Source organism: Hemiscyllium ocellatum, chromosome 9 (genome assembly GCF_020745735.1).
Source record: "Hemiscyllium ocellatum isolate sHemOce1 chromosome 9, sHemOce1.pat.X.cur, whole genome shotgun sequence".
NCBI classification, from domain to species: Eukaryota; Metazoa; Chordata; class Chondrichthyes; order Orectolobiformes; family Hemiscylliidae; genus Hemiscyllium; species Hemiscyllium ocellatum.
In genome coordinates this window covers 47,892,421-47,910,058 of record NC_083409.1, presented here as the reverse complement: position 1 = coordinate 47,910,058, position 17,638 = coordinate 47,892,421, and the positions used below count along the sequence as shown (strand labels likewise).

At 39.3% G+C, this 17,638-nt stretch overlaps 2 protein-coding genes across 3 annotated transcripts in view; one reads left to right on the top strand and one right to left on the bottom strand.

Moving 5' to 3' along the window:
- The window catches only part of acot11a (acyl-CoA thioesterase 11a), an 86,208-nt gene extending 77,784 nt beyond the window's left edge, over positions 1-8,424 (top strand). For both annotated transcript variants that reach the window (XM_060830249.1, XM_060830248.1), the window contains 2 exons: positions 1,190-1,316; positions 7,388-8,424. In XM_060830249.1, the coding sequence (XP_060686232.1) occupies positions 1,190-1,316; positions 7,388-7,534 (274 nt within the window). In that variant the 3' untranslated portion in view covers positions 7,535-8,424. The remainder of the gene's footprint in view (positions 1-1,189; positions 1,317-7,387) is intronic.
- Positions 8,425-8,431: 7 nt separating this feature from the next.
- Positions 8,432-17,638, bottom strand: part of fam151a (family with sequence similarity 151 member A) — a 35,330-nt gene continuing 26,123 nt past the window's right edge. Inside the window, exons 7-8 of the mRNA XM_060830244.1 lie at positions 17,007-17,144; positions 8,432-13,243 (exon numbers count right to left, since the gene is read on the bottom strand). Of these exons, the coding sequence (XP_060686227.1) occupies positions 12,576-13,243; positions 17,007-17,144 (806 nt within the window). The 3' untranslated portion in view covers positions 8,432-12,575. The remainder of the gene's footprint in view (positions 13,244-17,006; positions 17,145-17,638) is intronic.

Below are 17,638 nucleotides of genomic sequence, written 5' to 3'. Positions count from 1 at the left end.
TGCTGATGATATCACTTGCACCCTGTTCTGACGGCTACCCCCCACAACCCCTAAAGATATATCTATTAGGGATGCTGCAGTCCACAAACTCAAGTAGTTTTCCACAGTGAGTTAAGGATATCCAGCAATCTGATATTACAAGGGCCTTGCATGTACTTGTTCTGTCACAGGGATCATTTCCAGTCCCCCATTTGTCTCAGCTAGCTGCACATAGCATCTCTCATCCAGTTAATAGATTTATTCCTATTTCTTTTATTAACCTTTATCATCAATTTTTACAGCCAGTTGATATTATCAGGTTCTGGTTTTTATCCTTGTAGATAGCCATCTATTTCAATCTCCCTTGTCGCTTTTATCCACCCACAGCTGATGAAATCTTATCAGTGTTCAGAACTAACCATTTGATTTTCTAAAACTGTAAAGTGAGCCTCTATGTTCTCCCTCTGTTTACATCCAGATTGCTCACACCGCAGAAATGCAGCTTTTTCTGACCTAATGTTGACTACCTGTTTTTTTTCAGAATGGGGAGAATAGTAATGTTGGCAGATTTTCCTCTGTTCAGAACGTTCTATACTTTTCCATGATCAGGTCAGGTCATCCTGCACCTTTAACAAAAGCTTGTATTTTGTTAGCCGCTGTAATTAGTTTCAGAATTCCAATTGTTGCAACACATACCTAACCTATTGTCTAAATATCCTGATATTTAGGTTGAGGTGTTGAACTATAAAATTAAAAAAAAATAAACTTGTAAAATGACCACCTACCAAACAGTTTTGCAACAGGTCAGCAAAGTATGTCGCAGCCTTCCCAGGAGACTCCCTGGTGGAAGCTGCATAGAGTCATACAGAATGGAAACAGGCCCTTCAATCCAACTTGTCCATGTCAACCAACGCCCCAAAAATGCAAGTGACCCTCCGGATAGAATCTGGAACCAGGGCACAGCTTGTGGTGAGCTTAGGTTCCTCTAAATGATGCACTGGCTTTAAAGCTGAGCAGGAAACCTAGGCTGTGGTGTTAGAACTGTTATTCTTGTGTTGCTATCTCATATTATTTATCTGTCTGTAGGCTGTAAAGGATAAAACAGTTAAGTGAAATATCCCATTTTGTCATTTGTACTATAATGCAATATCCCTGTATTAAGCAATGATTTGAAGCAGTCAGTCAGTTGTTCTGAACTTTATTTTTCTAGTGATCCATATCTGATAGCCCTCCGTTCAGTCAGTCTCCCTGCAGCCCCACCAACTGAGGGCCTTGTCCGAAGTGAGGTGTTGTGTGCAGGCTTTACACTTTCGGAAGAAGAAGACACTCGCACCAGGGTAAGATTTGTCTTTATTATTAAGTCATATTGACCTGAATAAATATTTTTCTTTGGGTAAAGAAATGATTGTTAAATGGAGTCTGACGGTGGGTGAAGTGTAAGATTTCCTTTAATTTATGCAGTCTGTTTGGCTCGCTTCCTGAATCCTAAAAGCAAACCGATTAAGAACAGTTAAGTTCTCCAAAAGGAGGTAGTGGGAAGTGCTAGACTGCATTATCACATGCAGGATCTGAAATGGTACCAGGTCTGTGCAGTGACAGTGCTGCAGAAAATGTCTCGTTATAATACAGGTGCTCATTTAGGAGTCATACCTTCTTAACAGCACAGTGGGACTAACGCCATTGAATTGTACTGCTGAGTCTGCATAACTTTGTGAAGACAAGACTGAAAATGCCATTCACTGACGCAAAACTGGCAATTGCTTGTGTTTCAGAATTAAACTTTAACAAATTAAAATTTGAAAGTTTTCCCAGTAGTTCCATGGCGTCAGGTTTGCAAACAGAAAAGACATGTAAATCAGGTAGGTGACTAGATTGATTACAATCTGCATTGTTCGTTGCACATTTGGAGAATGGATTAACCAGTGTGTTTGGGTTCGTGACTAAAATCCTGTTGCTAATCACTGTCCTATAGTACTGCTATAAATTTGTTTGCACCAGGGCCTGGGGCCATGGCTTGGCAGCAGTGCACAATTTCATCATTACAGGTAGTGTAATGTTGAATTGTGGCTCGATTTTCTTCAAAATATTCGTCCTCATTTGGAATACCTAAAATTGAACACAGTATTCCAAATGATATAGATAAATGCTGCAATATGTATTTTTTTTTAAAATTCCATATTCCTTGTAATAAAAAAGCCATCCTTTTTTACACCTACAAGTTAATATTGAATGATTTATCTAGCTGGAATTTTCAACCCATTTGTTCACTGACTCTCCAAGTCCCCATTTGCTCCTGCTACAACATCCAACTTCCCTCCTTTCAGACCTGGCATATTGCATCTGGTCTCCTTGGCAACAACTTGTTCTGCCAGTGTGCAGGCCATTGTTCTTTGAACCAGTTCTGCTGTCAATCCGTATGACCTCCTTATACTTTTATTGTTTCCCCAACACTAAACACAACTGGTGTTCCCCCGCAAAATGGAAGAAAAGAAGAGGACAAAGTAGAGGAATTGGGAGAAGGCAATTGGGAGTCTAGGAAAGGAAAGAGAACAAGGGGCCAAGAAGTTCATGGAAACAAGGTGATGAAGAGGAGACTAGTTAGGGCAGAGATGCAGAACAAGAATTGGGGTCGAGCAAAGGAAATGGAATGTGATTCAATAGGTCATGTGCAGCTCATTCTTTGTGACATTTGAAATGTTAAGATTTACACAAACACTTCTCAGGAAAGAGATACTATGGAGTCACAGTTCTTTTAAGTTCCCACAGACATTGTTCTAGTTTTCTAAAATGGAAGATATGGAGCTGAGGCATTATAGAAAGGATAAGGGACATTGGAACTGAAGGTGAATTCGTGGCTGCCTATCTTTTCTTTTAAATTATTCATATTCTATTGAATTTAAAATAGTGATGGAAAAGAATAGACCAGATCTAAAAGTTGAAGTTCTAACTCGGAAGAAGGCTAATTTTGACGATATAAGGCAAGAACTTTCAAAAGCTGATTTGGGGCAGATGGTCGCAGGTAAAGGGACGGCTGGATAATGGGAAGCCTTCAGAAATGAGATAACGAGAGACCAGAGACAGTATACAGGGTATCCCTGATAGAGTGAAAGGAAAGGCTGGTAGGTATAGGGATTGCTGGATGACTAAAGAAATTGAGGGTTTGGTTAAGAAAAAGAAGGAAGTATATGTCAGGTATAGACAGGATAGATCGAGTGAATCCTAAGAAGAGTATAAGGGCAGTAGGAGTATACTTAAGAGGGAAATCAGAAGGGCAAAAAGGGGATATGAGATAGCTTTGGTAAGTAGAATAAAAGAGAATCCAAAGTGTTTTTACAAATATATTAAGGACAATAGGGTAACTAGGGGGTGAGGAGGGCTCCTCAAAGATCAGCAAGGTGGCCTTTGTGTGGAACCGCAGGAGATGGGGGGGTGGTGGGGATACTAATTGAGTATTTTACAACAGTGTTTACTGTGGAAAAGGATATGGCAGGTATAGAATGTAGGGAAGTAGATGGTGGCATCTTTAAAAATGTCCAATTTACAGAGGAGGAAGTGCTGGATGTGGTGAAACACATAAAAATGGATAAATCCCCAGGACCTGATCAGGTGTACCCTAGAACTCTGTGGGAAGCTAGGGAAGTGATTGCTGGTGCCCTTGCTGAGATATTTGTATCATTGATAGTCACAGGTGAGGTGCCAGAAGATTGGAGGTTGGCTAACGTGGTGCCACTGTTTAAGAAGGGTTATAAGGACTAGCCAGGGAACTATAGACCAACCTGATGTCGATGGTGGGCAAGTTGTTGGATGGAATCCTGAGGGACGGGATGTACGTGTATTTTTAAAGGCAAGGACTGATTAGGGATAGTCAGCATGGTTTTGTGCGTGGGAAATCATGTCTCACAAACTTGATTGAGTTTTTTGAGGAAGTAACAAAGAGGATTAATGAGGGCAGAGTGGTAGACGTGAGCTCCATGGACTTCAGTAAGGCGTTCGACAAGGTTCCCCACGGGAGACTGGTTAACAAGGTTAGATCTCATGGAATACAGGGAGAACTAGCCAATTGGATCCAGAACTGGCTGAAAGGTAGAAGATAGAGGGTGGCGGTGGAGGGTTGTTTTTCAGACTGGAGGCCTGTCACCAGTGGTGTGCCACAAGGATCAGTGCTGGGTCCACTACCTTTTGTCATTTATATAAATGATTTCGATGTGAGCATAAGAGGGACAGTTCGTGAGCTTGCAGATGACACCAGAATTGGAGGTGTAGTGGACAGCGAAAAGGGTTACCTCAGATTACAACGGGATTTTGATCTGATGAGCCAATGCGCTGAGGAGTGGCAGATGGAGTTTAATTCAGATAAATGCGAGATGCTGCATTTTGGGAAAGCAAATCTTAGCAGGAATTGTACACTTAATGGTAAGGTCCTAGGGAGTGTTGCTCAACAAAAAGACCTTGGAGTGCAGGTTCATAGCTCCTTGAAAGTGGAGTCGCAGGTAGATAGGATAGCGCAGAAGGCGTTTGGTATGCTTTCCTTTATTGGTCAGAGTATAGAGTACAGGAGTTGGGAGGTCATGTTGCAGCTGTACAAGACATTGGTTAGGCCACTGTTGAATTATTGCATGCAAATCTGGTCTCCTTCCAATATTGTGAAACTTGAAAGGGTTCAGAAAAGATTGACAAGGCTGTTGCCAGGGTTGGAGGATTTGAGCTGTAGTCAGAAGTTGAATAGGCTGAGGCTGTTTTCCCTGGGACATTGGAGGCTGAAGGGTGACCTAGGGGTTTATAAAATCATGAAGGGCATGGATAGGATAAATAGACAAAGTCTATTCCCTGGGGTGGGTGACTCCAGAACTGGACAGCATAGGTTTAGGGTGAGAGGGGAAATATGTAAAAGAGACCTGAGAGGCAAATGTTTCACGCAGAGGGTGGTACGTGTCTGGAATGAACTGCCAGAGGAAGTGGTGGAGGCTAGTATGATTGCAACATTTAAAAGGCATCTTGATGGGTATATGAATAGGAAGGGTTTGGAGGGATATGGGCTGGGTGCTGGCAGGTGGGACTAGATTGGGTTGGGATATCTGGTCGGCATGGACTAGTGGGGCTGAAGGGTCTGTTTCCATGCAGTACATCTCTATGACTTTATGAGATGTGGACGTCACTAACTGGCCAGCATTGCTTGCCCATCACTAGTTGAAAAGGTGGTGCTGGTGAGTTGCCTTCTTGAACCATTGCAGTCCATTTGCCATTGGTACACCCACAGTGCAATTCAGGAGGGAATTCCAGGATTTTGACCCAGTGATACTGAAGAAATGGCAATATATTTCCAAGTCTGATGATGAGTGGCTTGGAGGGGAATTTGAAGATATTGGGGTGCCTATGTATCTGCTACCCTGATCCTTCCAGATTAGAGCAGTCAGGATTTGTAAGGTGCTGGCTACGAAGCCCTGATGACATTCTGCGATGCATCTTATAGATGGTACACATTATTGCGGCTGAATACTTGTGGATGTGTTGCCAATCAAGCAGGCTGCTTTGTCCGGTACGAAATCAAGCTTCATGAGCATTAGTGGATGCAGGTAAATGGGGAGTATTCCATCATACTCCTGACTTGTGCCATATAGATGATGGATATGCTTTGGGTAGTCAGGAGATGAGTTATTTGTTGCAGGTTTCCTCGTCTCTGGCTTGCTTTTGTAGTCACAGTATTTATACGGCTATTCCAGTTCAGTTTCTTGTCAATGGTAACCTCCAGGCTTTTGCTCAGCACTTCCATGTCACACTCCCAACCATGTCACCATTCCCCATCCCTCCCCATCTTCATTCCTGACCACATTTTTTAAAGGAGGAAGTGAGGACTGCAGATGCTGGAGATCAGAGCTAAAAATGTGTTGCTGGAAAAGCGCAGCAGGTCAGGCAGCATCCAAAGAGCAGGAGAATCGACGTTTCGGGCATGAGCCCTGAAGAAGGGCTCATGCCCGAAACGTCGATTCTCCTGCTCTTTGGATGCTGCCTGACCTGCTGCGCTTTTCCAGCAACACCTTTTCAGTACATTTTTTAAATTCATTCATGGGTTGAGTGCATCACTGGCCAAGTCAGTTTTGTTACTCATCCCTACTTGCTTAGAATGCAGTTAAGAGTCAACCATATTGCTGTGGTTCTGGAGTCACATGCAGGTCAGACCAGGTAAGGCTAGCAGCTTCCTTCCCTAAATGACATTAGTGAAACAGATGGGTTTTTCTGACAGTTGACAATGGTTTTATGGTCATCATTAGACTCTTAATTCCAAGTTTTCATTGGATTCATCGGTCATTTGATTGGAACCCAGGTCCCAGAATGTTACCTGTGTCTGTGAATTAACGGTCCAGTGATAATACCACTCGGACATTGCGTCTTCATGTCATTCTTGTTATGTGGCTTCTCAATTCCGAAATCACACTTAGCACAGGCCAGCTATGTGTAAAATAAATTACTTTATATAATATTTAAGTAGACATTTGGCGTGCACAAAACTATCATTTGGGAAATGAAAATACTGGAGCTACGGTGCGTTCTGATTATCACCCTGATTAGCACTTGACCTCTGGACTGGATTTATCGATCTTTTCTGGCTGTAAAAGAATACAACTTCAACTCAATAATACAATATATATGGCACAGGGCTTCTTCCCTAAAATGCATTGTACATATCATTTGGCCTATTTCCTTACATCCCTGAAATATCTGGAAATGTTCCAAAATAAAAATAGTTATGGAAATACAAGTTGTTACGGGAGATGTCCTAATATTAAACACAAATTCTATACATGAAAGCATTTCTATCATGGGACAGATTTCAACCTCTTACCCCTGTGCACTCACTTGCTATGCTTGTGAATCAAGGAATGTCAGACTTCCTTATGTGTTTGCCTCCATGATGGTTTGATTCATTCTATTGAAACTAGTTTGAATGTAACTGAAAGTTGTGATCAGGTGTTTGATGGAACTGGTATTTATCTTTGACTCTATTCACTCCTATCTTCCCCTCAGCCTACCCAATAGAAAGAAAATGCAAGATAACCAAGCAATTAAGGTTTAAATATGGCACCTCAGCAAATGTGTTTTCTTTCTGTACATATTTATCCTCCCTTTAAGGGCTTATGGTTCCTTAGCTTCTGGTACTTGCCCATCTCTACACTGGAATTAGTTACTACTGAGCAGACCAAAAATAAACCTGAGACACCCACTTTTTTTTTAGTGTAGTTTCAGGGCAAACTAACATATGCAATTTCCTGTACAGCCATTGGGGGAATTCATGAACATCTAGATTTGAAAAGTGTTCTTATTTTGGTATGAATGAAAGAGATAGGTTGTAGCACAGAATATATCTGCTATCAGTGTCTGAGATTAATGAGGATATTTGTCTTTTTTTCAGATTACGTACTACATTCAGGCCACCCCTGGTGTTCTCCCGTATATCACCCGTGATATTACTGGACTCTCTGCTGATCTCTGTAAAATCTTTGAGGCTTGTAATAAGTTTCTTGAACAAAATAAGGATGTGGACAAAGTAGTTTTGTAATATTTGTGCAATGTGGGCAGGGTACCTGTTCCTGCCCAGTCTGCATCCCAGTAATCCAGGGAGTTGATGCAAGAGGAGCTAGGTTGTGGGATAAATGAGATATCGGTTCAGTTTTGACCAACTGGAACTCAAATTCTAATGTTAAGTTCTTTGGGTTGTCATAGTGCATAACTTTTGTATATTTTTGTACTAATGGCACTGTTGTTGGATAATTGAGATTGAACACAAATGAAGTACAATTATGCAATAACACATCTGGTTCTTGGAAACTACTATTATCTGATTAGAGAAGGGATCACTGCAATAATTTGTAAATTTGAGTAAAGTTTTTGTACAGAATAATAACTGCCTCTTGCATACAGCAATTTATTACAGATTACCAGATTTAATTTGTTATCTTTTATGATTTTCAGAAGAATGAACTTTAAAAATGAATAAATGAGAAATTTAGAATAACTGTCGTTGAGAAAAGACAATGATGTTTTTAATTGATGATCATGTTACTGGTCATTGAACTTACCAAATATGTTTTTTTGGATATGTACAGTGAGATTTTTTCCCTATTCTTTACAATCTGCCAACAAATTTATGACAAGTGTTTTCTGTCAAGTTAAATTTGACTTATTTTAGTCTCTTTGAGTTGGAGTGTGGATTCAAAAAGGTATTTTATCGTTAAGTCATAATCAATTGTCCTTATAACTGGAACTGGAATGTTAGTGCTACAATTTAGCACTGAATCACAGATCAAAAAGTTAATTTAATCCTATAGGAGAGTCAAGGTTACTGACAGTAACTGATTGTATTGATTACCACAAGGAATTTCCATGGTGATTGTGGAAACCAGATTTCCTGTGAATTAGTTCTGTCATTTGAAACACTAAATAAAAACACTGAACCTTGATTGTGTATGTTTTATTGATAACTAAAACTTGCAATGAAAATCTTTACAATAGGAAGATAACAAATTTAACATAAAATCACCTAGTTACAATGATGAATAATTCAAGGGTTATGCATAAAATCAAACGTCAGTTGCTGTTTCTGCAGTGTCATTACAACATCAGACACTTGCAAGTGACTGATTGATTGAAAGACTACAGTAAAGTAATTCAATTTTGCATCACTGCCCTTATTTATTCATTTTTAATAATGTACAGAAAGTCTGCACAACAAAACTTATGAACATTTTACATTTGGGAAAGTGTCAGAGAGGTTCAGCTAAGGAGTGAACCATGTTAAATTTCAACCTCCAGTTCCACTGATGGCTCAGTCAATGAGCAGCTGACTTGAGGGTCCAGGTTTAGATTCCAGTATCTTTGAGTTAGAGGGAAAGAGAATTATCCCAGTGTTCTTGTTCTCAAATATCTTGATTAGGCATATCTGCATTGCCCCAGCTCCTGCAAGTTAGTAATTTGTTATCACATCTTGTCAAGACTCAAACATGAATAGCCACATTGGATGAGGTGCTAGCTCATGCCTGCTGCCCATGGAGTCCTGATTCAGTAAGGAGGTGAGGGTGAAAATGCTAAGGAAGGAAGTTCAATCCTTACAAACACCTAACCCAAGGACATTGTAGATGGAAGCAGTAACTAAATGTGAAACCACTCTAGCTCATCTTTCCAGCTGGTCACTCTGTTTGTTTAATTGTTTGTTACAAAGGAGAATTTTTTCAGCAAAATTCTCGTGGTTGTTTACATATGATTCAGTACTTCATTCAGGCTTTCAGTTGATGTTTGAAAGGATTTTGTGGAATGTTACCAATATTCACATGCCACAACTTCTATTAAAGCAGCTTGAATGTAAAATAGAAAATATGCCAAGGTGCTTTTCAAAAATGCTGAGCAAAAGTGAAAATGGAGCCAAAGAGGTGGATTTTAAGAAGAAGGTAAGGGATTTAGAAAGCCAGAGACATTTAAGAATAGAATTCCAAACAGTGGACACCAAGATGGCTGAAGGTTACAACTGACTATGAGAGGAGGATAGCTAGGTTGCTAGTGACAGAGAAACAGCATGAGCTAGGAGTGAGTGCTATTGCGCTGGTGAAAGTTATGGAGCGTTTTTGGTGAGGCCACAGTGTGATTTAACTTCAAAAGGATAAGACTTATGAATCAAATATTGAGAGATCCAGGAGCCAAAGCAGGTAGAAAAAAAAGTAATAATACCATGACTTGTGAATGTTAGGATAATGCAGCAAAACTTTGGAGATGCAAGAAGAAAGATTCAAAAGAATATTTTAGAAGAGGCAAATCTGGATCTAACAAAAGTATGAGGTGAATGTTTCATATGGGCTCAGGTTGTAATAGTGGGCAGAAGACATCAGGTGGAAATAAGCAGACGGAGACTACTGGGAATTATCAGCCTGGTTTTAAAATAATAAAGATCCTAAGAGTCACTGACTCCAATTGTATTCCTTGCCATGGTTACACTTTTATCTTTCATTTATTAATCTCACTCCTATCAGAAGCTATTAATGATATAATACATCACATAAAATCTGAATTTCTCACTTTGTCAAAACTTATTAGAAGCTACTCGATTGACAAATTTGCTCAAAGTGCTAAATTACCAATCATAACAGAAATTCATCAAAATCTTTAATATTTCACTAAACCGCTGCACGTATTTACACTGTTGGGAGGGTTGGGTGTGGTTTGGAATCATCAAACTGTCTTTCAGGTTAGTAATCTCAGTTTCATAATGTTGCAATATGTTTTCTCTGTGGAAGTACAGGACTTGGGTCCAAATGCTCATAAATTTTTGAAAAGAGAGTAAGACTATACGTGTTTAAGCAAAGGACAAACAGCACGGCGGAGGTGGGTGAGGCGAGATATTTGTGTAGCAGGCACAATGGGGGCGAACAGCTTCCTGTGTCATAACAGTGCTGTGATTCTGTGACATCTGAGATTTAAAAGTTAAACTAACTTTTTGAATTTTACACATCTTCCTTATTTTCACTGAGTCTACACTGCTTACTGTCTAGACTACTGAGCGCTCAGGGCCCCTGTCTGTTTGCTCCCTGGTGTGCCCCACACAATACCTTAAGCACAAGAATAAACATTCAATTAGACTAAAATCTATAAACTAACCATCTAGTTTATTACACAGCAAATAGACAGATGAAAAGTATTAAATAAAAATGGCATTATTTACAGTAATTACATTCCTTCCTATTCTCTCAATAACAAAATCACAAATGGTTCACTCCTTGGGCTGATATTCAATATTAAGGTGAATCTTGGGGCATGCTTCCTGGTCAGCTTTACAAGAGACATCGGTGTCATTCTTGCCCCATCCCAACCTGCTATTGGGAAGAAGTCAGCCTCGGTTATACTGTTCGACATTGTTTTAATGCGTTATTGAAATAAAGGACATCAAATTGTTTGACTCAATTGCATTTGACATTCAGCCATTTACATCATCCCAAATGATGTTTTCACCAAAAATACAATGAAAAACAGACACTTAAAAAGTTCTCCAGGATGCTGGTCTATGAACAAAATGAATTGACTCTTTACCTGAGACTAAAATATTTTGTTCTACCCGCTTCATGCTATAATAAACCAATTATCAATTTATTCAATTACCAATGATATAGGAATGTCCAAATAATGTCCATATGGTCAGTTCATCTCTCCCCTGAGCTATTATCTATCAAATGAACTGGCATTTTGTGTAAATAATCCTGAGTATTTTTAAACCATGCATGCAATATGACCAGCAAGACCAAAACCTAATTCATCATATTTTGTAGTGCTTCATTTTGTGTTGCACTAATAGATATCTCTGAGGACTTTATTTTTCAAAGCTAGCAAAATTAATATTTTGACTGAGTTATTCATGATGTATCTTATACATTGGGATGTTACACTGATGGATAAATTGACGTCTTATGCAGACAGTAGTGAGCATCACTAATTGCTGTGTAGTCCTGAACAATTTGAAAGCATCACTGAATGTCTATTAGTTTCCCAAGCCCCCAGACTTCTTTAAAATGCTTTTATATTTACCTTTTGCAGATCTTAAGCAGGTTTGTGCTGTATGACCAATTGCTTCTAAAACATGCTGGTTACTCTATATGACTGTGAGGAACTAGAATGACTTACGCATCTTCAATAGAGTAACAAAACAATCTAGTTTGTTTGCCAAACGGACCATACAGTTTGATTCTGAGGGAGCATGAGCTATAAGCCAGTTCTGCCTATTTCTAAATTATTGTTTTCTCCAACATTATCTGATGTTTTTATCCAAATTTGATTATCAAAAGAGCAAGATGAGAGATTCTGCCTCTTGAGTGAATGGGACGAGTGAGTGATAGAGGTAAGACCTATGGAACATGAACCTGTAGCCATAGCTGCCAATGTTTATGAAAATGTTTGAGTTTTACAATCAGAAACCTTAGAATAATTCATACTTAAATGTTGAGACTTTGAGAGATTCATCTAAGTTGGTCACATAGGATCCAAAACGATGGCAGTCTGTGTTAACAGGTTTGTAATGTCAAGCATCAGTTGGCTTCAAAGAATTTGTGTGAAATCAGGATCATAACATATCCACAGCTTGCATTGCAGTCTGCAATTTAGATTTATCACTACTGTGTGTATAGCTGATGCCTGTGTGATTTATGAGATGATGGCTTTCATTTGCACTTCTTGTTACTTCACGAGGGCAGACGAGCAAAAGAGGGTCATGGTCTCTGTTTCATGGGAAATCTGAGAAATGTGATTGCAACTTCCTGACTGAGTAAACCTGTTTGCAACACTTCAACAAAATACACCTCAATCTCTTATGTCTGGCAGCCTTTTTTGCAAAGTTTTATAACCGATATTTAGAAAACTCTCTTTGGTATCAAAATCTTAAATTTTAATCTGTACTAAATTAAGAAAATATTGAAAGTTGATAAGGTTGTAGCTTATAAATATTACAAAATGTAGCTAATAATTTCTGTGGTTCAGAAATAAGAACTTATAGCTCAGAGCTTTAAAATGATTTGCCTGCTAACCAGGACTGGTTAGTGACGTACAAAGACTCTCAAAACAACTTTTTACGATGTGAAGACATCGTTGTAAAAACTGTTTCTATAATCTTGAGGTAACCGGTAATAAATCCTGCGAGTGCTGTATGTTCGGATGTTTATCAGTCCCCGAAACCCATTAGTGTAGCTGCCTTGCTCATGTAGATGTTCCACTGTCAGAGTGTAGGTAGGGGAAGCCTGCAGCAGTCGAGTGGTGGCTTTCCATGATTCACCCAGAGCGACAGCCTGAAGCTGGAAGGACACTGCTTGCCACAGTCCCTGACAAAGATTTAGCATGTCTTCTACTAATGGCTGTGTGTAACCATGAGTAAGCACTTCTTTTGGCCATCCAGGAGCTATAGTTACAAAAGGAAATATTTCATTGATGGTTTTGATGAATTGCTTTCCCTCAATGTATCCAGGGGTGCTAAAACTACCGTAAGAGAGGTCCATGCTAACCCATACGGGCTTGAAGAGAAGGTGTGCTGTGTAAAACTGTTCAAGCAGATGTAAGGTTGGGGCCAGTGCTTCCTGGGATTTTATCTTCAAGTAGATGCCCCAAGGCTTGGATGAAGTTGAGATCCAATTTAGAGCTGATTCCAAGGGAAATTCCAATCCCTTTTCCAAACTTGCTACCACTGGAGTGGCATCATTAGCTTTTCTCTTCACATTCAGAATAAGCATTCCTCCAACATTTCCTTAATAAATTGAAAATTCAGTATTTACATTTTCAGTTTTACAAGACAAACAAAACCACACCATGTTAAAAAAAAATCAGCCCACACAAACAATAAATTGATGAAATCATTGATCAACTAGTGATACAGTGCATCTAATATGGGGATTACTGAGATTAAGGTTGAATTCAATGCTAGGCATTCCAAAACAGGCATGTTACTAGGACCTTTCATTCATCCATCCAGCTGCTGCCTTCTAAGACGGGTTACACCCAAAACATCGACTTCTCTTCTTCCTTATACTGCCTGGCTTGCTACGTTCTTCCAGCCTCCTATGATGCAGCCAACTATTCATCCACACTCCATGTTCCATTTCAGGTACAGAAATTACACCGAATTTTTTTCAAATTTTTTGTCCAAAATAAACCTCTATATTTCCATGTCTGATTTTCTATTAGGGCATTAACTCCCACTATTACATTAGTGTTTCAACTTGCTGAAGTCTCAAGAAAATGAGCTATGAAAATAGTGCTCATATGCATATAACTATGCTTTTAAAATGATGAGGGATGTGAGGCAGTTTTAATTCTATTTATGTATCAATGGTAGTACCTCTCAAGTAGAACATTTGCATCCAAGCTCCACTCTGGAGATGTATGCACAATATGGACTGATACTTTAGTTCAGAGTTGAGGCAGTGCTGCATTTTTAGAAGATCTCATCCCATTTGAAGGAACAAGAATCCTGTGTCCTCACCTAACAGAACTAAAGCAGATTAGTATGATCATTTATTTCTTTGCTGTTTGTGGGACTTTGCTATGTGCAGACTGACTGTCACAATCACCAATAAAATAATGACAATACTTATTTCCTTTAGCAGGAAAATATTTTGCAATGTCTTGAGCATTAAAATGAGTTGTATAAATATAAATGTTCTGTATTTAACAAACTGGATTTTTCATGTGACAATTTCAGTAAAGATTCAAATTTTAAAAATCTGCATTGTGTTAATTTTTAGTCATAATTAGCATTCATTATCTTGAAGTGAATGCTATCTAGATTGTCATAGTATTTGGAGAGTCTTTGGAGGATAAAAATGGTGACTGGGACCCAAAACTAACTCTGCATCCTTGGTTGAGAGTCCTTTCACATCCATTAAACTGCAGAAGTAGCTGAGCCCCAGGCAGAACATTGCATTCTTGACACATCTACTTCTCCGAACTCTTCTTTCAATTGCAGTGTTTTTCAGAGAAGGGTTCTTGAAGCATGCTTACAGTTTCTGCTATTGATATGTTAAAGGCACCAGATGATTAACACTTTTATTGGCTAATAAGAAAAGATGTTTTTTAGGAGGTGGAAGCATTTTAAAAATATATTCTATATATTATGTCACTATATAGTTAATGAGTTCTATGTAGTTGGTGAGTAGGCATGGAAGTACCATAAGCTGGCAAGGGCTATAAAGGGTATGGGTGAGGGCCAAAGTTTGAGATGGAGCATATGAAAGGACATGGGGTGGATGGAGGGACACAGATTGGCATGGACATTAGGAGGAGCCATGGGAGGTGATGGAGGAACATAGGTTAGCTTGGATCATATGAGGAAACATATTGGAGGGAGGGATTGGTGAATTGGTAAGAGTTGAAAATTGTGTGCATGTGGAAGCTGTGGGGGTGTAAGAAGCAACAGCTAGAGGGCCTTGCTGTTTTCATTATATCTGGGAAAAGTCTGTGCTGAGGTGGATCCGTTAAACAACTCACCTTAGCACATGGAAGTTCATACTGATGCCTCTGAACTCTTGGTAACTCTCAACAGCACCTTCTCCTACAATGAAAACACCACCTTTGCCAGCACATTCTCCTGAGGTAGACAGCTAAACCAAAAATATTCCCAAATCCTACTACACTCCTCAAAGATGAAAATACAGTCCTTTATCTCTCTGCCAAGGTCATGTTTAGATATGAAGATGTTCTCTATGTTAGATATTGAAATACCTAAACTTCAAATGGTCAAAGAATAAAGAGTGTAAATAGAAGATAAAAAATTGCACCATCATTATATCCAGTCACATTACGCAACATTTTCTCAGAACTTAGCCATGCAGATGATTTCTCTGAAGTTTGCCTTTTGTACCCTGATCATATTACCAATGTTACAGGCAAGAAAGTATCACCATTTCCACTTAAAATAAATAAACTCTGAATAAACTCAAATAATTGCAATTCTAGTACGTGCATCATAGCTTTCAATTGGGGGTTGATCCACTGCACCACCTTGTCTCCCTTGGCACAATAAACATCGTCACTTCCGAAATCTGGGCTGGTCATAGAGTCATACTGCACAGAAGCAGACTCTTCCATCCAACTCATCCATGCCAACTAAGTTTCCCAAGCTAAACTTGTCCCACTTGTCTGCATTTAGCCCATATCCCTCCAAACCTTTCTTCTTCATGTACAGTTAAATACTGTATCTGCATCTACTACTTTTAAAATCTTTCTCCTCTCACCTTAAAAATACACCCCTTAGTTTTGAATTTCCCCATTCTAGGGAAAAGATCTTTGCTATTCACCTTATCTATATCCTTCATGATTATATAAACCTCTAAGGTCACCCCTCAAACTCCTCTGCTCCAGTGAAAAAAGTCCCAGCCTATCATTAAACTGGAGTACTACAATCCTGACAACATCCTGGTAAATCTTTTCTGCACCCTCTCCAATTTAATAATATCCTTCCTAAAGCAGGACTTGTACACAGTACTCCAAACTGATGAAATTAAAGTCTGCTTCTTCTGTTGGCTCCGAGGGTCAGAGATTGTAGTAGTTTATACTAAATGTATCGATTGAAGTTAAGTAACTACAGATGTGAGGTAGTTGACTGGATTATTACTCACTGACATGTAGAGGAACATCTACTGACCCAGGATGAGAGTCAATCTAGGAGCCATATATTTGTAATTTACTCTGAATAAATCTATGAATGTAATGATTTGTTCTTGTTTCTTCCTCCACCTGGATATCCAGGAGGACATTTGCCTGTGGTATACGCCCGCTGTCCAAGAAGCTCATTATTAAATTTCACCCAAAACTATTGGTACATGGTTGTTTTTCTTCTAAAATGGGGTAAAACTCTCTCATTGAGGCAAGATAGAGGGGGATTACTCTAAGCCAACCGATTATTTAAAAGCTAGTGGAATAAAAAGTACTTTTCTGTGTCTAAGCTCAGCAATGTTAGATTTGCATGTTCAACCAGTATAGATGTCACATTACTCTGACTGTTTCATGTCCTACCCGACCTGGGACAGGGTATGTTTACTTTGTATGCCACTTAGAATCAGGATCTCCAAGCTGTACATCACACCATTAAACTGTGCTCCTCCTCCACCTGCATGTGTATGTGTTTCTGAATCAGAACCAGAAAAACATAAATGTACAATAGTACAAAATTCATTGAATTGGGGCAAGAATTGGCAGAGAACTGCAAGATTCATTGCTGATGTTGCATTGGACAGAAGAAGAAATAAATGATTTGTATAATTCAGCTGCTATAAATTGGCAGAGATACCAGTTGGTGGAACAGAAGTGCTTTCTGACTTACAAGGGAAAATGATCTACCATACTCTTGTTTTACTGTTTTTGTAGCCACCTATATTTTTAGGGCCATTTTGTTAATTCCAATTTTCAACAACTTTAATTTTCATTAAATTCTTTTCAGGATAAGGTTTGAGATAGCAGTGACTATAAATCCTGTGATGAAGAATGATATTAGCTATCAAGAATATTGTTACCTTGAAGTAATTCCATCAATTCAAGCTCTGTGGATCCGATATCAAACCATTTGATCTGCAGTTCGTCAAGATTTTGGTGGGGGAAATAATCCATAAGCTTCCCTCCGGGGTAAAACCTCCTGGTTCGGTTTGTCTGCACTGTGCACAGTGAAAGTAGATTAATTGTAAAATTCAGATTGACTCAGCAGGAAACTACTTAACAAGTTTAAGCTCACTCTTTATTTAAATTGCAAATTTCCACCACTTGGCCTGGTGGGGGCTCGGTCATGCAGGACTCTTATAGAATTACACAATATTCTACCAGTGTTGGTGATGAGAAAGGGAGAAAGAGGGTAAAACTGAGTCCACTTCTGTTGTCAACTGACAACTAAAGTTTCTGGCAGTGATCAATGAACAGTGAGCAGGAGCAGGTGACCTAGCCTACAGATAAAATGGCCCAGATTTTGCAGTAAAAAGAATGGATTAGTGGTCTGTCCCCATGACTTGTCCTACCTGCCTATATTCTTTTCCACCTATCCACTCCACCCTCCTCTCTGACCTATCACCTTCATCCCACCCCATCCCCATCCACCCATTGTACTCTTTGCTACCTTACCCCACCCTCCTCCCTGATCTAGCACCTTCATCCCCAC